This window comes from Pristis pectinata, chromosome 5, assembly GCF_009764475.1.
Source record: "Pristis pectinata isolate sPriPec2 chromosome 5, sPriPec2.1.pri, whole genome shotgun sequence".
Classification (NCBI taxonomy): Eukaryota; Metazoa; Chordata; class Chondrichthyes; order Rhinopristiformes; family Pristidae; genus Pristis; species Pristis pectinata.
In genome coordinates this window covers 43,561,590-43,582,805 of record NC_067409.1, presented here as the reverse complement: position 1 = coordinate 43,582,805, position 21,216 = coordinate 43,561,590, and the positions used below count along the sequence as shown (strand labels likewise).

Genomic DNA, 21,216 nt, shown 5'->3' with positions numbered 1-21,216 from the left:
GAACTGGGCACCCAGAGACGGGTAGACAAGCAGCTTCCATCACACTCAATAGATGGTTACGCAAGACACATGATATGGGCAGTCCTTATCAACATGTGAAGCAGCAGCTGCTGGTGGCCCACATTCGTCATTCTGGCCTGCAGCTGTAAGCACCATATCTCAGTGCCGAGTGGTTGTAATGCTCACCTCAGCCTGCTTGACGACAACCTTCTCAGGCACGTCAATGTGTATTTCCTCAGTGGCTCACTCCACCCAGCTACCAGATCATTTTAAAGTATTTCATTGTTGTGGGAGTGCCAGTGGCAGGTTGAGCTTTTAACCAGCTCCCATTCAGCAGCAGAGGGCAAGAATTCACACGCTTCACAGCACTGCAGCCTTTGCCACCCAAGAGCTTTTCTTATTTCCTCATTCATACTTTCATATAATTTAGAAGTTGTCAAATTTCAGCTTTTTTTGGCCTATTACTAATCTTCAAATGGTTACCTTTTATTCCCATTTTGATTATTCCTTTACTTCCTTAGCTAGATACAGATTCTTTATCTCTCAATGGAATTTACCCTTTGTTGAAAAGTGGGAAAAGTTGCTCTGGGAGCCTCTCTCCTTCTTGCCTCTGCAGTTGAATTTCTGTATTCTACCACAGTTCTTCTCAGAACCATGGAACAAAGGAAAAGCTCATGCAATTCCAAATGGGAGAATTGCTGTTGTGTTTTTGTTTGGTAAATTTAGACTGTGGCTTCTTCCAGCAGTGAAGAAAGTTTGAGGGAGGAACAAGGGCATAGAATTTAGTCCTGTTGGTCTCTTGGCTACAGAGGTGAAAAAATTGAGGGGATGAAAGATGTATGCTAAAAAAAAAACTAACTTACGAAATCTGAAAACAAATCAAACTGAATAAATACCCTGGAGTAAATAACTCTTGGAATGAGGAGCACTGTTCAGCTATTGCTAAAGCTTTTCATATCCTTACAAATTTAAAACTTTCACAAAGAATATTACAATTTAGCAAATAAAAATACCTCAAAATCAATTCCACCAACAAAAATTGTGTTTGGCATGATTCTTCCACTTGGCAAAACATATCTTCGATTCACAGCAGATCCTGCAGAAGACTGGCTGTCCAATTCCTGACTGACATCACTATCTTGTGCTTCAATGATTCTTCCAGACTGCAAATAAAAGAAACAATTCTAAGAACTGCATGAAAATAAAACCTTAAACTTGCTGTCATTATTTGACAATTCATTTTATCCAGAGTTCTTCAGGGATGCGACTAATAAATGGAAAAGGGAAACCAATGAATGACAGGGATTTAAAATTTTTGAATGCTTTTGATACAGTTTCTGCACAGGTTGGTCAACAAGATTAGAGAGCACGTGGAACTGAAGGCAATATACCAACATGGGATGAGAACTGGTTGTTGGACAGAAGGCAGAAAGTAGAAAGTGGGAATAGGCGGATCTTTCTCAGCTTGCAGGCTGCAACTAGTGGCTATCCACTGGATCACTGTGTGGGCCCCAGCTATACTCATTATCTATATCAATGATCTAACCAAGGACACCAAGAGTCATACTTCCAGCTTCGTTACTGATTAAAAACCAAGGAGATTGTAAAGAAAAAGTCTTCAAGAAGATATAGACAAGCTGAGCAAGTAAAAACATGGCAAAATGGAATATAATGTGGAAATATGCAAGGTCATCCACTTTGGTGCACAAAACAGAAAATATTTTCTACAACAGTTTTAAAATGGGAAACATTCGAGACCAAGGTATCCTCACATACCAGTCACTGAAATTAACAAAGCATGCAAATGTTGCACTAGCTTTTATTCAAAGAGGTTTTGAGTACAGATACTTTACTGCAATTATATATAGTCTTGGTGAATTAACACCTGGAGCATCATGTACAGTTTTAGTCTCCTTTGGAGAGAGTATGCTTATCATAGAGTGACAAAGATTCACCAGACTGGTTCCTGGAATGGCAGGTTTGCCATACAGAAGACCATTTAGACCAGACCTACATTCTCTAAAGTTCAGAAGAATGAGAGATCATTGAAACTTCCAAAATTCCTACAGGGCTCAATAGATTGGATGGAGAGAGGATGTTTCCCTTGGCTGAGAAGTCTAGAATTAAAGGACCTTAGTCTCAGAGTAGGGGGCAAGCCAATTACAACTGAGAGGAGAGTCAACTTTTTCCTTCAGGAGGATGGTCAATCTTTGGAAGTATTTACCTTGTGAGCTGTGGAGCCTCAGTTACTGAGTTTAATTCAAACAGTAAGCAATAATTTCAGATATGAAGAGAATCAAGGGATAAGGGGATAATTCAGAAAATGGAACCAAGGTAGAAAATCAACCCTCATTTACTGAAAGCAGAACTGCTCAAAGGCAGTTGGCCTAACCTCATTTCTAAAGCTGATTTGCTTGTGTTCTTCCTGATGACTTCAAAAACTATGGGGAAATTTGCATGATACATAGCAAGGAATCTGAATGGTTAGATTGTTTATATTCCTCTGATGAACAAGTTTTAAGTTTCAATGAGTCACTAAAGATCTGTCCAAAATGCATTTAGTGCTATTTTGGTATTAGATTAAGTCTTGGCCAGGTACAGCATCAGTTCAGCTCATTAAGAGGGAATTTGATGGAACTTTTGGTAGTACATTTGCAAATAGAAGAGCTATTTCATGTTATGAAATGTTTAAAGCAGCAATTGCACAGTTAAGTCCAAGTCAAGAACAACCCCATTTTCATGTACTAACCTCAAACATTTGTACCCATTTTGGGACATTCTGATTAGAGTCAGTTGTACATTATAGAAACTGGCCCTTTAGCCCACCATGTCTATGCCGACCATCATGCCCATCTTTATGAATCTCACTTTATTCTATATCGTTCTATGCTCTGCTCATTCAAGGATCTGCCTGGATGCCTCTTAAATATTGTACTGTTCCTGCCTCTACCACCACCTCTGGCAGTTCATTCCAGATACCAACTACTCTGAAAGAATCATCCCTTAGATCCCCTTTAAACTTCCTCTCTCACCTTAAACCTATGTCATCTAGTTTTAGACACCCCTACCATGGGAAACAGATTCCAGCTATCTACCCTATGCTCTCAATTTTATATACCTCCATCGTGTCAACTTTAATATCATCCAAGTGGCCAAACTTAATACAAAGCCAGTATCAAATGTATCATCTGAAAAAAAATGGCACTCACCCTGGCAAACCAGTCAAAGGTTCTTCATTGGAAGAATATTTATTGGCAACAACCAATGGGCTGGAGGTGAAGCAATGCATATCAATCACAGCAAGTACATTATACATCACAAGATTGTTAAACATTTAAAAGGGAAGCAGCTATGGCAACATCTCAGTACAAATCCAGGGTACTTCGCTCAAAAAAATGGAGTGGAGCAGTGTCATTTTCAAATTAGGTGCATAATTTTAAAAAAACACTCCGTATGATCAAAGCTTGATCAACCAGGCAACCATCAAGAATCTCCACTCAGTTGGATATAACATTCTTTATGGCTGCAGATTGTTAAAAGTGAAACAGAACTTCTTAAATATCTTCATACTGAATATGTAGTGAATCTAGCTATTTAATAAAAAGTAATAGAGTTTTGAATCAGATACAGCTCATTACTTCTAAATTGTATCCAGGAGAAACTGAAGCTGCAGTTAGAATTACAATTTAACAAAACACATATACATTTGCTGCAGGTAGCACTGCATCTTCTTACAAGTTTCCTCCATCCAAAAGGTTATGAAATACAAATAATCAACCTCAGAACATCCCAAATTAGTTTAAAACTAATTAAATACTTCTATAGTTGTTGCTACTTGTGTATTTATGTACTCTTTCATACATGGCAGAAATTTTAATGTGAAAAAAAATTAAAATTCCTTTTTCAATTTATGACTTTAAATTTGTGGTCTTCTGTTATAGTTCCCTGGAACAGCAAGAAAACAACTTCATAGTTATGAACACCTCAATCAAATCTTCCCTAACCTACTGTTTTAAAGAACAATCCATTGCTCTAGTCCCTCTGCATAATCTTTATCCCTGGTATCATTCTATTATATCTCCTCTGCACCTTGCAAGACTCAAGGGGTGGAACAGTATAGACTGCAATACAGCATCCGAGGTCTCATGTTTTATAAAAGGATTAATACAATTTTGCTTTGTACCCTGTGTGCTACTTTAAAGCTGTGGATCTCATTTACCTTTCAAAACAGCCTCAGAATTTGCTACAAACAAATCTTAACATACATACTCAAGTGCCCACTTTGCTTTATAATTATACTATTTATAGAGTAATATATAATAGAAACAGGCCCTTTGGCCCACCACATCTGTGCTGGCCATCAAACACCTATTTCCAAGCACAAAGCCCATGACATTCTATGCTATGATGTTTCAAACATTCATCTATTACTATTTAAATGTTGTGAGTGTACCTGCCTCCTCAATCCCTCAGGGAGTGTATTCCAGATTTCAAGTACCCTGTGGGTGAAAAAGAAACTTCCTCAGATCCCCTCTAAATCTCCTGCCCTTTAGCCTTGCACATCTCTGTTAAGGGGAAAGGTTTCTCATTATCTATACTACCTACACACCTTGTAATTTTGTATACCTCTATCAGATCCCCCCTCAGCCTTCGCTACTATAAAGAAAACAAACCCTGCCTATCCACTCTCTTCTCACGTTGAGGTTCAATCCAGGCAACATTGTCGAATCTGGAGCAACACAAAGCACTGAAGAACTCAGCAGGTCAGGCAGCATCAATAGAGAGAAAGGACAGACATTTCAGGTCAAGACCCTTCATCTGGAGCCAGTACAAAAAGAAGGAGGGAAGGAGTGGAGCAAGAGCTAGCAGGTGATAGGTGGATTCAGGTGAAGGGGGGGGGGGGTGATAGGCAGATGATGGCAGCAATATACTGGCCATCTCTCTTTCTTTCCAGTCCAGGCGAAGGTCTCTACCTGAATTGTCAACAGTCCATTTCCCTCCATTGATGCTGCCTGACCCAGAGTTCTTCCAGTGTTTTTTCTATTGCTCCAGATTCCAACATATGCAGTCTGGTGTCCCCGTTCTGCCAAACCTCCTGTGCACCCACTCAATTGCAATCACACATGTAGCACCTCATCTTAACCAATAATTTATAGATATAACATACCTCCTGGCTCATACTCTATTTACCAGTTAATGAAGCCAGGTATCCTATCCTCCTATGCTATTGCCTTCAGGAATCATTGGTCACAAACACTAAGGTCCTCTTTGTTACACACTACTTCCCATGTTGCACACTACTTCCCTAGGGACTAACCATTTATTGTGTATGCCCTACTAATCCTCCCAAAATGCATCACTTCACATTTTTGGAATTAAGTTTTATCTGCCATTTCTAACCACCTTTACAATTCATCCATATTAATCTGTAGCCCAAGATAACCTTCCTCACCATCAACAATATCAAAGTTGACGTCACATGCAAAGTTTGCTCATCGCATCCAGAGAAGCCAGCCTTCAGCCAAATCAATTCACCCCACAAGATAAAAGAGGGCCAAGTCAAACAACTTAGGAGCCCAAATGTATCCCAGCTATGATGCCGAGAACCTGTGTTCTAGAATTATTCATTGGACAAGATATTCCAATACAAGCTACAGATCCAGCATCTATCCAACAGAGTGAAGATTTCCCCAGATATGGCATGCCTACAAAAGGACTGACAAATCTAATTCAGCTAATTACTACACCAACCTGATAAGGATCAGAAGTATTAATCAGCAGTTACTGAACCATGCTACTCACCAATGCTCAGATTGGAGCCAAGTGGTTCTAGCAAAAAATAGACTTCGTTGAAAGAACAAGGACAAGAGGGGCAAATTCAAGTCAGCATCCATTTGAGTACTACATTAGAACATTACAGCACAGTACAGATCCTTCAGCCCATAATGTTGTGCCAACATTTTATCCTGCTCTAAGATCGATCTAACTTTTCCCTCCCACATAGCCCTCTATTTTTCTATCATTTACGTGTATATTTAAGAGTCTCGTAACTTCCCTAATGTATCTGCCTTCACCACCTCTGCCGGCAGTGCATTCCATGCACCCACCACTGTTTAAAAGCTTACCTCTGACATCCCCCCACACCTTCCTCCAATCACCTTAAAATTATGCCCTCTTCTGTTAGCCATTTCCACCCTGAGAAAAAGTCTGCCTGTCCACTTGATGTATGCCTCTTATCTTGTACACCTTTATCAAGTCACCTTGCATCCTCCTTCCAAAGGAAAAAAGCCCTAGCTCACCTCAACCTACCCTCATAAGAAATGCTCTCCAATCCAGGCAGCAATCCTGGTAAATCTCCTCTGCACCCTCTAAAGCATGCACATCCTTCCTATAATGAGGTGACCAGGATTGAATACAATACTCCAAGTGTGGTCTGACCAGAGTTCTATAGAGTTGCAACATTACCTCTCAGCTCTTGAACTCAATACCGACTAACAAAGGCTAACACACCATATGCCTTAATAACCCTATCAACCTGTGTTGGCAACCTTGAGGCATCTATGGACATGGACCCCAAGATCCGTTCCTCCACACCACTAAGAATCCTGCCATTAACCTTGTATTCTGCCTTCAAATTCAATCTTCTTAAGTGGATCACTTCACTTTTCTGGGTTGAACTCCATCTGCCACTTCTCAGCCCAGCTCTGCATCCTATCAATGTCCTGTTGTAACCTACAGCAAGCTTCAACACTATCCACAACATCAACCTTCATGTCATCTGCAAACTTACTAACCCACCCTTCCACATCCTCATCCAAGTCATTTATATAAAAAAAAGAATCAAAGAGCAGGGATCCCAGAACAGATCCCTGCAGAACACCAATGGTCACGGACCTCCAGGCAGAATACACTCCATCTACAACCACCCTCTGCCTTCTATGGGCAAGCCAATTCCGAATCCATACAGCCAAGTTTCCCTGGATACCATGCCTCCTGACTTTCTGAATGAACCTTCCATAAGGAACCTTATCAAATGCCTTATTAAAATCCATGTACACCACATCCACTGCTACACCTTCATCAATGTGCTTTGTCACATCCTCAAAGAAGTTAATCAGGCTCGTGAAGCACGACCTGCCCCTCACAAAGCCATGTTGATTATCCCTAATCAGCCTATGCTTCTCCAAATACCCATAAATCCTGTCTCTAAGAATCTTCTCCAGTAATTTGCCCACCAGTGAAGTAAGACTAGCCTGTAATTCCCAGGGTTATCCCTACTCCCTTCTTAAACAAAGGAACAACAGTTGCCACCCTCCAATCATCTGGTACTACTTCTGTGGCCAGTAAGGATGCAAAGATCATCGCCAAAGGTACACTAATCCTCCCTCACTTCCCATAACAACAGAGACCTTCTCACGCCCCCCTTCTAGCTCTCCCAAGTCCATTCTTAAGCTCATTCCTGGCTACCTTGTAACTCTCCAGAGCTCTGTCTGTTCCTTGCTTTCTAAACCTTAGGCAAGCTTCTTTCTTCCTCTTGACAAGATATTCTACATCGTCAACCATGGTTCCTTCACTCTACCATCCCTACCCCGCCTCAATGGGACAAACCTATCCAGAACCCCCATGCAAGTATTCCCTAAACAACCTCCACGTTTCCATTGTGCACTTCCCCAAGAACATCTGTTCCCAATTTATGCTCCCAAGTTCCTGCTTAATAGCATAATACCCTAATACCCTCTCCCCCAATTAAATACTTTCCCATATCATCTGCTTCTATCCCTCTCCAAGGCTATGGTAAAGGTCAAGGAGTTATGGTCACTGTCTCCGAAGTTCTCTCCCACCAAGAGATCTGAAACCTGATCAGACACCATATGTGGACAGGCCTCTCCTCTAGTCAGCCTGTCCACATTGTGTCAGGAATCCTTCCTGGACATACCTAACAAACTCAGCCACATATAGCCCCTTTACACTAAGGAGGTGCCAATCAATATTAGGGAAGTTGAAATCACCTTTGACAACAACCCTGTTATTTTGCACCTCTCCAAAATCTGCTCCTTATTGTCTCTCCTGCTACTGGGGGGGGGGGGGGGGGGGGGGCAGTGGAAAGAGGGGGTCTGTAGAATACTCCTAATAGAGTGATCACTCCCTTCCCATTTCTGACTTCAACCCACACTGACTTAGTAGGCAATCCCTCTAGACATCCTCCCTTTCTACAGCTGTGATATTGTCCCTGATCAGCAAAGCCACTACCCAAACTCTTAACTATCCCTGTCGCTTTTGAAACATCTAAACCCTGGAATATCCAGCAGCCATTCCTGCCCTTGTGACAGCCAAGTCTCTGTAATGGCCACAACATCATAGTTCCATGTATTTACCCATGCTCTAAGTTCATCACCCTTGTTCCTGATACTTCTCACATTCAAGTGGACACAGTTCAGTCCATCCAATTGACTGCAATTTTGGCCTTTCAACTGCCTATCCTTCCTTAGTCTTTCTACACGCTGCATGTGCTTGTACACGAAATGCACCAACCTCTCACCCATCACTTGGGTTCCCATACCCCTGCCAAACTAGTTTAAACCCTCCCCAACAGTTCTAGCAAGCCTGCCCACACGAACATTGGTCCCCTCCAGTTCAGGTGTAACCAGTTCCTTTTGTACAGGTTGTACCTTCCCCAGAAGGGATACCAATGAGCCACAAATCTGAAACCCTGCCCCCAGCACCAACTCCTCAGCCACGCATTCATCTGCCAAATCAACCTATTCTTACCCTCACTGGCACGTGGCACAGGCAGCAATCTAGCGATTACTACTTTTAAAGTCCTGCTTTTCAACTTCCTACCTAGCTCCCTATATTCCCTCTTCAGGACCTCATCTCTTTTCCTACCCATGTCATTGGTACCAATAGGTACAACTTCAGCTCTTATCTATGAGCTCATTCTCCTGTAGGAGCCAAAGGTCATCCAGCTGCAGCTCCAATTTCCTAACATGGTCTGTAAGGAGCTGCAACTGAATGCACCTCATGCAGATGTAGCTATCAGGGAGAGAGGAGGTCTCCCAGAACTCCCACATCTCACAAGATGAAAACACCACTGTCCCTGGAGCCATTCTAACTACTCTAGCCTGGCACCAAAGGAAAAAAAATCAAAGACAGAAGGAAAAAAAAGAAACTTACCAGAGACTTATCTTAGCATCCATCTCCTCTTGTGGAAGCTTCCTGAGCCAAAGCCTCAAGCGCTCCACTCTAACAGCCATTCTACTTCTACCTACCTTACTTTTATTGGCTGCTATTAATTATCCAATCAACTATTAACAAATTACAAATGTGCCTTTTAGACTCCTGCATGGTGAAATTCACAAGCAGAGACTCACCTCTTTTCAAAGCTCTCACGCCAAATTAAGGAGCCTTTCCTCAATAAGAAAGAAAACACTACCCGCTGGAGTCATTCAACCTATAAAGAGACAGTAATAGCTGTTGGAGATGAATTGTTTCAGCTCCACTGGGAGGGAATGGATAAAAGATCCACACAGGCAGGAACTCAAACAGTGACCAGGGTTCAACCATCTTGAACTCTATCATTAACCTTCCCACTGTAAGCTCAGAAATAAGGGCACTTGCTGATTATTTCCAAAACCTCAATTCCAATTGCCAGTCTTCAGATAATGAAGCTGTCAGTGTTTAGACACAAGGGTCTTTGACAACATTTAGGCTTGAGTTAGAGTGGTAAGTAACATTTATACAATTCAAGTGCCAACAAAAAGCATAACTACGTTATTGATATTCAACTGAATTACCATTATGGAACTCCCCACTCTACCCAAATCCACAAATTTAAATAGTCCCCAATTCCCCTTTCAGTCCAGGCTACAGTGAATACCATTTATAAGAACCACCATAGGAATTCACTGAATGGTCTTGATGATCCTTTCTCAAACCTGCAGCCTCTACTACCTGGAAAAAAGGACATCAGCTGCACTAGAACAACGCCACTTTCAAGTATCTCTCAATCACATCATGGAAGTGTTTTCCATTCATTATCATTTGTTCAGAACCTGGAATTCTCTTCTATAGCACCTAATAACTTTACCACAGATTGCAGCAACTCATTCCCACGTTAAAGACCCACTGGTATGGGCAATAAACAGTGAATGAGAACATTCAGTTGAACCATTATCATACTGTTCCATTCTAACATAAGTTTACAATCAACTCCAATAATGGTTTCCATGAAGGAATCTATACACATTGCCAAATTGCACAAACAACTAACTCTGTCCTCTTCTCTACTATCTGTCAACAAGATTGGTTGGGAAACTAATTTCCAATTCAACACAAGACTGAAAACATCATTTCCAATCCCCACACTGTCTATGGAATCAGAAAGGATACATGTCATGTGCCAGCCTTAAATAATTTTACGCAACTTGGATCTTATTGCAAGAGCTCACTCTACCCTTTAAAAGAGCTCTCCTAAAGAGCAAGTCTCAAAATCTGTTTTCAACAATGTTTACAAATATATCCTTATTCCTCCTCTTTCTCCTCCAACCACTACCCCCTCCCACCCCACAAATACAGAATTTACTACTTGGACTTGGGAAAACCAGCCAATAAAAATTATGCTCTCCCAGAAGCTCAGCTCTGTGCAAGGCCCCACTACCAAGCTCATCAACCCCACTCCGATACCTGCCAACCAAAGTCATCAATTCCATATACTCTAAATGGTGGTGGTTGGGGGGGATTGGTTGTCCCTTTTATGGAACGCCAATATTTTTCAAACATGTTCTTTAGCAAAAATTCCTTCAAACAATGCAAAGTAGAGGGTTATACTGATAGATTTAGAGGTGAAAAGACAGGAAGAGGCTTGTATGGACTATTAAAGCCTGCACTGAGGAGTTAAATGGCCCCTGTGCCCCCCACTCTCCATGTATCATCTTTTGACAAATAAAATGGCAATATTTATTGCTTCATTATATCAAAATGGCAGCTCCCCCAAAGGCCTTCATGGAAAGCTCATTACATTGAGCCAGTTGGAGAAGTTTTTGCCATTGCCCTACCAAATCAATTCCCATAGGTTAATGGACAAAGTTCTATGACCATTAAAAGTTTTTATTATTGATCTATTGTTAAATACTAATTTGCTTTCTTTAGCTATCTTAAATACTTCCTGAATTTTTCTAAGATAGAAATATTAAATGCTTTTGAACATCTAAGCTGATTAAACCCAAATAATTCACTTTCAACCAAGTAATTACTATTTTCATCAAAATCCAAATAAATACCATTTGACCAATAGTTTTTTGGGGTTTTTTTGTGTAAAAATAGTTGCCACCTTCCATCTCTGCTGAAGTTCTCCCAAATATTGCAAGGATAAGCCAATAAGTTTCCAAAATGTCTTCTATATTGTAGAAATTCACCTCTGCCCTCATAACAACTCAAATGCTATGCAAACATGTCACCTTCACATTTGACAATTCCAAAGTTCTCCTGACCAGCCTACCAACAGAACAAGCTTGTTAAACCTCTGCTCTGCAGATAGTAATTCATAGGAAGTCCAGTTCTCACTACCCTTTGAGATCCTGCAACACAAATTTAAAATTTTTATCCTTGTGTTTAAACCTCTCAATTGTTTCAACCCTTACCATCCTCTGACCTTCTCAAATGCTACATCTCACCATGAATATATCTCTCCAATAATGACCTCTTGCAAATATTTGATTTCCTTCACCTTGTCACTGTGCTGATCTTTGCCATCTAGGTCCTATGCAATCGAATTCCCCTAGTGAATCTCAAATCTTTCTCCTTGCTTCAGTAAACATCTTCTGGTTACTTCAGTAAACATCTTCTGGTTACTTCAGTAAACATCTTCTGGTTACTTCATGTTAGTCAATGCCAAATCTTGCCAAATGATGCTTCTATAATATCAATGCATGTTCTGGCTGCCATTCTCAAATTTCAACATCTTTGTACATTAACCATCATACCACTTGGGATCTGTCTACATTTTTCAGTAATGCATAGCTTTCCAGCAAATGCAACTAGGGTCTGATTTTATTGTTTTAATTGAGAATAAAAAGTACTCCTGAATATCTACTGGGAGAAAACATTCTGCCCCCTCCCCCTTCTTTTTCTGTTGGCATAGAGTTTTAATAATGTCATTTTAATTCATTATACTTTAAGAAAGCTACATCTGGCATTCACAATGTACATTTAGAATATAAACCAACCTTATTTCTTTGGGGAAATACACTGGTGACAGTACAGTAACCTAACAGAAGGTAAATTGCAATGTAAATATCACTTTGAATATACACATTGTCATAGAGTCATAGCATCACAGAGCAATACAGCATGGATACAGTCCCTTTGGCCTAACCAGTCCATGCCAACCACAGTGCCCACCTAATGAGTTCCAATTTCCTGCATTCGGCCCATATCCCTCCAAGCCCTGCCCTTCCATGTACCTATCCAAATGCTTCTTAAATGATACTTTTGTACCTGCCTCAACCACTTCCTCTGGCAGCTCGTACCATATACTCACCACTCTCTGCATGAAAAAGTTGCCCCTCAGATCCCTTTTAAATCTTTCCCCTCTCACCCTAAACTTATGCCACTGAGTTTTGGACTCTCCTACCCTGGGGAAAAGACTGTTACCATCTACCTTATCTATGCTCCTCATAATTTTAAACACCTTTATAAGGTCGCCTCTTTGTTATTTTTGTTTTAAATTTAATTGCGCTTTATAGAACTGAAAGTCAATGCATCTCTTAACTGATGATCAAATCATAAACACTAGCTTTTCCTAAGTAACAACTTGAAGAGGCTGAATTCAAGATGAAAATAAACTTCACCCATTCTAAACAGACACTAATAATTAACATCAATACATTTACCCATTCTGTTTATACTCAGAACTTTAGTTTACTCATAACAACCAAAACAGATTCATAAAGCATACTTTATGTCTTTTTTATTCCTATTGATCATGAAGTTCTGTTCCCTTTAATGCCAAATTCCTCAACTCCAACAAAAAAAAATCCTCTGGAAACTTCTTTGAACATCTCACATTTCTGATGACTTCTTTAAAAATTTCACTGAAGTTAAAGATTTCCCTGAGCAACCTATGCTTTACCAATCTCATCCCAAGTTATGCATTAACTTCACAATCCTAGCATAGTAAAATAGAAGACACCAGAAAGACTCCAGATGCTGGAAATCTGGAGCAACACAAAAAATGCTGGAGGAACTCAGCAGATCAGGCAGCATCAATAGCGGGAAATGAACAGTTGACATTTTGGGCCGAGACCCTTCATCAGGACTGGGACAAAGTAAAATAATAAACAATATGCGGCCAGCAGAGTACCAAATGTGCAAGAATTTACTGGTTCCAATTTCCAGTTAATTTGATTAGTATGAGCTATCAGTGCAGATTTGACCTTGCCGCAAAAGAATTCCTGAAGAATATATGAATTGCAGCTCAAGTTAAAAGGAAAATGTAATACAACTCCAAGCTGTGAAATACCGAAGATCATCTAAGCTGTCAACAAAAGTCTTATCATTTGCCAACTTTGGTTAATGTCAAGTTAAAATGAAGCTACCTCAACATAATGTAGAATATATTCCATGCAAGTGACATGAGGATACAATCCAATCACACATTACTTGTAGGGGAATGACTACCTGGACAACTACCATCACTGGAAGTTATCACTACAAGTGAATCAGGAAACGGTTGCCAGTCCTTAAGATGCATCAGACACACCACCTCAAACCTAGAAGCAATGTGTTTGTGTCTGGTTCCTCCTCGCACATGTATACACAAACATCAAAGAATATTTTGAAATTTAAACTTTATTTGAAAATGCACAAGAGCTAGCTTTCTAAAATTTATTATACATTCACTCGCTGCTTATGCACATTGGAAAAAAATTACATGCAGAGTTGAAGCACAGCTCCATTCAGTCCACAAGCATGACCCCAAGTTTCCAGTTGCCTACAACACTAATTTGTCATCCCACTACCATCTTTGACCTTCTAAATTGTTCCAATGAACACAAGCTCAAAGAACATGTTATTTTCTAACAAGGCACATGTTAGTCTTTGGAATCAAAGTGAAGTTCAAAAAACACAAATCAGCAATTTCAGATTTTGCAATTTACAATGCCAGCAGTTCCAGTCTGCTGGTAATTTCAGATAATTATTCCATTTCTATTTACATTTCTTCCAGTCTGATTTTTCACAATTCAGTAATCCTGTATCACACTTTCATCCCTTTTGTCATTTATTTTCTCCCAGCTTCCACCTAGTCTGCATTTTATAACTTGTTTACTCTAATTTTTTCAGTCTTGAAAAGATGTTGGCATCAACTCAGTTTCTCTCCACAGATGCTGCCTAACCCATGCATTTCCAGCAATGTCATTTCAAATTTCCAGCATCTGCAGTATGGTGTGTTTGGATTGGCAATTGCAATACATTATATCCTTTTTAAAAATATATTGCAAGCCTCAAAGGACAGTTTAGCAGTACTGCCAATAGCACAGAATTCAGCTATACCACATAAACTGCATGTTTATGTTAAACTGCATGTTTCCCCCCAAACATCAAGTCATCTCTCAAGTCACGGGGGCGGGTGGCAGCGGCAGCAGCAGCGGGCTTGAAAGGCTAGTACCAACCTAAGGGTGCATGGGTGAGAAACAGCAAGGCTTATTCATTTGGCTAAAGAGCTTTCATTATGCAATCTCAGACAGCTTGATACCAAAACAAATGTTCTATGTCTTGTTGAGATAATGTCAGGGTTTTTCTTTAATGAACACATTTATTGAAAACAAGAGCTGTCATTTCCTTGACACAAAAAAATGAGTGGTGGTGTTAATAGTGAGGAGGAGATTCCTAGGCTATGAGACAATATTGACTAGTTGGTAAGATGGGCAGAGGAATAGCAATATGTGCAAGGTGATTATTCTGGGAGGGCTAAGAGCCAAGAGATGCACAATGAATAGAAGCACCCTAGGAAATACTTACTGAACAAATCTAAAGACCCCTGAAGGTGGTACCAAGGGAAGACAAGGTTGTTAAGGGAGCATAGAAGATACTTGCTAGGACATCGAATACAAGGGCAAGGTTTGATACAAAACTTTATAAAACATTAGTTAGGCCCACAGCTGGAGTACTGAGAGTAGTTAAGGTTTCCACACTACAAGAAAGATGAGATTGCACAAGAGGGCGAAGCAGAGGAGACCGGGGGGGGGGGTTCAAATCAGAAAGTATACAAAGTTATGAGGGGCATAAATACAGTGAACAGTGAGAAACTTTTAACCATAGCAGAAGTCTACAAAACTAGAGGGCACAGTTGTAAGCCAATTTGTAGGTGGTTTACAGGGAATTTTAGGAAGATTTTTTTTTCATCCAGAAGGTAGTTAAAACCTGGAACACATTGCTTGGTGGGGGTGATGGAGGCAGAGACTCTCACAACATTTGAATATCAAGACAAGCATTTAATTCACCAAGCCATAGAAGCCTATGGGCCAGATGCTGAAAAATGGTATTCATATAGATGGGTACTCAATGGTCAGTATGGACATGTGCCAAAGGGCCTGGTCTGTACAAGTATAACAGATTGTTGCCCTACTCTCAGGTCAGTTAAGTGATTTGGACAGAACTGTGTAATTCATTCATTTCAATCCAATTATGAATACCCTGGTACATTTTCAGCTCAACTGCATCCAAAATGGAAGTTTTTATTAAAAAACAAAAGGTTTTAAGTGGTTCTCCTGCATGCAAAGGACACCCATGAAAAAAAACAGATCAATACAATTGTGAACCCAATCCAAATTAAGTAAAATAACATAAACATCAGTCCACCCTAGATCTTCCCATCCATCCCCAAAACAGAAATTTTTTTTTATCCCCTCTGATGCATGTTCACCATCCAAATCAAAGTCCATTTCTTCAGGCAATTTTTATCCATTACAGAACATTAATACCTCTGCTCTCCTGTTCACATCTAGGTGGACAAAGCCAAATATCTATTAAAAAGCAAGCTTCAGGAAGACAGACTTCCTATACCACCACTCCTCCTGGAGAGAGCAAGTACAGAGTTCCCCTGGTCCTCACCTTCCACCCTATTACCTCCATATTATTCAATTTCTTCCAACACCAAGATTCCACCACCAAATACATTTTCCCTTCCTCTTTCAGTATTTTGAAGGGCCCATTCCCTTTGCAGTTTCCTGATTTGCTCTACCATCCTCACCAACCACTCCCCTTTTACGGTATTTTCTGATGCCACCTTTAGAATACTTGTCCTTTTGCTTCTTCCCTTCCCGAAATTTTATTTCTTCTCTCCTTGAAATAAGCTAATACATGGCAAATAAAATTTAACAAGAGACAAGATGCATTTTGCAACGAAGGACAAAAAAGGCAATTTAAATAAAAAGGCACAATTTTATAGAGTGGATAAATGAAGAGGATACAAATTACAAGGCTCTTGGTTTTAGAGGCAGAGTACACAGTAATGCAACACAATAAATCGAAGGGAGAGAAGAATCCGGTGATCCAGTGGGTGAAGCGCATGGGTAGGAGGAGGATGGAACCAGGAGCGGGAAGGGGGATGAAAATGGGTGATGGGGGGGGGGCCTTCAATGGTTTGGCATCAACCAGTGTATTTTTGCCAATGTAAGGAACCTCACTTCAGAAGTCAAGACACTATTGTCTGCAGAGGAAATATGCTGGAATGGTACCAGGGATGAGAGCCTTCATTTATCCAAAATGACTGGAGAAGCTGTTACTATTCAACTTCCTAGAGCAAGAAGTAATGTGGAAATTTAGGGTGGTGCACAAAATTAATGAATACAGGGCAGAAACTTTCCACTATTAAATTCAGTAATCAGAGGTGACAGATTCAAGGTATTTGACAAAGGCACAAGAGTGAATAGAAAAGGTTAAACATACAAAGCATAGTAGGCTACATTTATCATAACTGAATGTGAAAATTTGCAGAACAGGAGTGACGAGATTTCCTAACTAAAGAGGCCTTTCAAGAACCCCCCAAAGCAGGTAGGATAGAGCAAATTACCACCATGCATTATACAATTCCAGGATCTCTAGGAATGATTTCACACTTCCCCTCAGTGTGCTCAAAAATTCATCCTTGGATTCTTCCTCTTCAATCAACTGACCCTTAACATTACCTCCAACAAATTAATTTGCTGCCATTTCAAACCACCACTCTTCTATCCCATTCCCTCCCCTATCCTTCCTGAACAATAGGTTTCTCCAAACGTACCTAAAGTTTCTTGACTTGACATTTAAAACAAGACCCAATGGGCTTCAGGATTTTCCTTTTATAAAGCTAACCTTTGGAAGATTGGTTCTCAGACATCCCACCCTCACCCCTACCCCTATATTGACAACTCTTGTGAAGCTCCTCTAAATTTACCAATTAACTCTGCCCTTTTGAACCTTCTTCTGTTAGCTCCTCACTATTGCTAATATTCAATTATATTCTACTTTGGATTTGCAACTTAACACATCCTAAATATGCCACATACAATGATGCACAATCACCATCAAAACTATCTCAGCACTTTTTCTGCTACAACCCCATATCTTTTGATTCCTTTAACATCCAAAAATCTATCAACTCAACTTAAGCATACAACTTCAGAGCCCTTGGGTAGATACCCAGATGGTAATGAATCCTTGGAAGTAAATAATTTCTTCTGATTTCAGACCCGAATGGCCAAACCATTATTTTGGGAACGTGACCCCAATCCTAGATATCAGAGCCAGGGGATACCGTCCCTGCATCTACCCTGTCAAGCTCCTAAGAATTTTATTTTGGAGAAATCTCATTCTTCAAAATTCTAGGTAACATAGCAACAGCTTGCTTAGCTCCTCACAGGACAGTTACTCCACCAACATCCTGCCCACCATATATCCCAGGAACCAATCTGGCGAACCAGTGTTGCAATCTGTGTCACAAGTAAATTCTTCCTTGGATAGGGAGACCAGATCTGCACATGATCTCTCAGGTATGGTCTCACCACAACCTCTATTACAAAACAATATGAATACAGATGTAAAGGCCAGCATAACATTTGCCTTCCTAATTTTGCATTGTACCTGCACATTGACTTTTAAGCAATTCTTGTGCAAGAGCACCAGGTCCCTCTGAACACCAACACCTATCAACATCTCATTATTGAAAACTGATAGAAAAAATAAAGTACACTATCAGAGTGAAGACTCATTTTTCTCTATATTCGATCTGCCATTTCCTCACCCATTCAGTTATCTACAGCCCCTTGAAGCCTCCCCATATCCTCTTCACAAGCCACTTCCATTAGCAAAACAGAATATGCATGTACTGCCTAGCAAATCATTGCTATAGATTGAAAACAGCATTAAATAGATTTCAAACTGCAGTGCCCAACTATTCGCAACTTCTCAAATTGAAAGTGACAGAGTAAATGGGTCACTTTCAATTTGAGAAGTTCCTTTTCTGTCCATTAACCAGCCCTCAACCACACCACTTTTATATGGCAAACTCCAATAAACACCATACTGAAGTTCTTGTGAAAGTTCAAAAACACCATATTCACTACTTCCCCTTCTTCTATTCTGCTTTTAAATCCTCAAAAATTGTCAAACAAAATTTCCCTTCCATAAATGCATATTAACCCTACCCAATTCAATTACTATTTTGCAAATGCCCTGTTATCATTTCATCAGTTATATATTCCAGCATCGTGCATTTTCCTTAATATTGATGTCAAGCCAAGTAGCCAGATGCTCTCCCTTCAGTCATAACAAAGTGGAGCAATAGAATGATGATGAAGATAGTAAGCGGCACATCCACCATCTATACAGTCACCTCTTTCAAATCCTTGGGATGCAGGTCATCGAGTCCTGGGGTTTATTAGCTTTCAGGACTGGGTACAATTTACACCAAAGTGAAATAATGAAGGGATGTTCATGGCAGATGAACAGAGATAGAACAAATAACCTTTTGCTAAAAGTTCACTTGAAATGTGAATAGTGAAATAAAGCCTTCAGATCACCTCCCATTACTGCTTCATCCCACCCCTCCTCCCTGACCGCCATTAACCATTTTTTAAGGTATTGGTGGATTCTTGAAAATGGCTAGAAACTTATTTGATGATTAGATGAATTATCTTCGTTCAAAAGGCAACTAGCATATAACGTTTCAAAACTTTACGAATTAAAAAGCAACTACAAAAGTCTTAAAGCGCAAAAATCAACAAAATTTTGGTCGCTTCTTGACTTAAACGTGGGAGTGCTGGAAGCATCGAAAGACACACATTCCTTTAAGCCACACAGCACGTGGTGCAAGTCCCTAAGTTACGTCGTCGAAAAGTAATTGAAATCACCCCCTTAAAGCCAGAATACAGATAGTAATCGCGAGTCTTGTTTTTGCCTTCTTGGTGCTTTTACCATTTCGGCCATGTTGCTCACTTTCAACTCCCTCTCCGCGCCCACCGAGCAGAAGACAGCACACCTCACCACTGCCGCGCCCACTATTTATACCCAGCTCCAACCAACAGTGGCCATTTCAAGAAGCAGGGGGGAATCCAGGGTTATTGACTAAATCATCCGAATACAATAAACGTTCATTCATTTTTTGGTAAATGATCACAATGCTAAAATCAAACAATAATTATGTTGAAATCTCATCCACCATAATATCCAAACAAAGTTGTCTGTGTAGCTGTGTGTGTGCTTTCGCTGGATCCCATGGAGGCGCGCAGTGGTAGAGCCTCGGGCCCCTCGCTTTAACCGACGGGGAGCGGATTCCGCGCGCCGCCTGTTGCCGCCATATTGAATCATGAAGAACCGTTTAACGCCCACGGTTCAAAAATGGAGAGTGGGCAAGAGTGGTGGCAGCAGTGGTTGACCCCAAGTTATGGTTAAATTTCATGATCACTTCCCCGTCGCCAAATATAACTGCACCGCCCTGCAATTAAAATGTAGAATTACATTGAACTATGATGGTGTTGTCTCTGGGAGCTACCTATCAAATTAGTCTAATTTCAAAAGTTCCACTCATGTTTCCCAACGTGTTTTTTTTAATATATTTATCTCAGTAATTGGACAGTTTGGGTGAAGAATTTCTGACGATATCCACTGGGGATTTAAACATCGACCAGCTTTGGCAATTCGCACCTTGGACGCTGCTCTAAATCCTCGCCGTGTTGTATGTATTTAATTTCCTCTCAAAGTGCGTTGCTCACTGAAAGGGAAGAATACGGTTTTGATACCTTAACCAGAAATTTGTAAGATGGGGTGGGCTGACTTGTGACCCTGTGACAAGCCTGATCATTGATGGGAAGGTTTGGGCTGATGTTGAAGGTGTTAGCGCCCGTTGGCTCAATTTTCTGCCAGTACTTAACGGAAAGGGATTTTTTTTTCGCTTAAGTAGCGGGGGTGGGGAGCGATTTTCTTTTGGTCGAGGTGTAGAAAGTGATGCAGTGATGGTGCTGTCGAGAGGTTTGTTTTCATTCGTTACGATAGCCGTGAGCTGATCTCCAGTCTCTGGGTCACAAAGGGGCGGCGGAGAGAGCCGGCCGGGAAGATGGGGTGGCGGAGGAGGTGCCCTGACTCTGAGGTGGCGGAGTCATGGAGCGCAAGGGCCACCTACCCGGGGAGGGGGCAGGTAATGGGCTCCTGGAGTGGGTCCCCGGCCTTCTGCCACCCTGGGTGCCATTGTGGTCACAGATGTTGGGGGTGGCACTCTGAACAACCAGAAAAGGGTAAACACTGTGGAGCAGAATGAGGGCGCCCCTGTGGTTGAAGAATGTGGGGGAACTCCCTCGCCCCCCTGGGCCATGTGCCCTTTCACTGCCGGATCGGGCATCCAGGGTGAGGAGAATAAACAGTCGACGTTTCAGATGAAGGGTCTCGACCCAAACGTCGACTGTTTATTTCCCTCCATAAATGCTGCCTGACCTGCTGAGTTCCTCCAGCACTTTGTGTGTGTGTGTGTGTGTGTGTGTGTGTGTGTGTATTGGTCCAGATTCCAGCATCTGCAGAATCTCTTGTGTCAGGGTGAGGAGAAGTGCATGGCCTTCTGAATACTGCACAGGAGCTGCCTGGCCTAGAGACAACCAATGGTACCATAAATTCTGGACGTGGGCAGTGGGAGGGTCATCCTTCTGGAGACCTGGTTCTGGCTGGATTTCTGGGGCCAGGACCAGTGGG

At 41.0% G+C, this 21,216-nt stretch overlaps 1 protein-coding gene across 1 annotated transcript in view; it reads right to left on the bottom strand.

The window, feature by feature from the left end:
* dazl (deleted in azoospermia-like) overlaps window positions 1-19,484 on the bottom strand; it is a 74,374-nt gene extending 54,890 nt beyond the window's left edge. The window contains exons 1-2 of the mRNA XM_052016576.1: window positions 19,453-19,484; window positions 1,014-1,163 (exon numbers count right to left, since the gene is read on the bottom strand). Of these exons, the coding sequence (XP_051872536.1) occupies window positions 1,014-1,163; window positions 19,453-19,464 (162 nt within the window). The 5' untranslated portion in view covers window positions 19,465-19,484. The remainder of the gene's footprint in view (window positions 1-1,013; window positions 1,164-19,452) is intronic.
* Window positions 19,485-21,216: the final 1,732 nt, after the last annotated feature.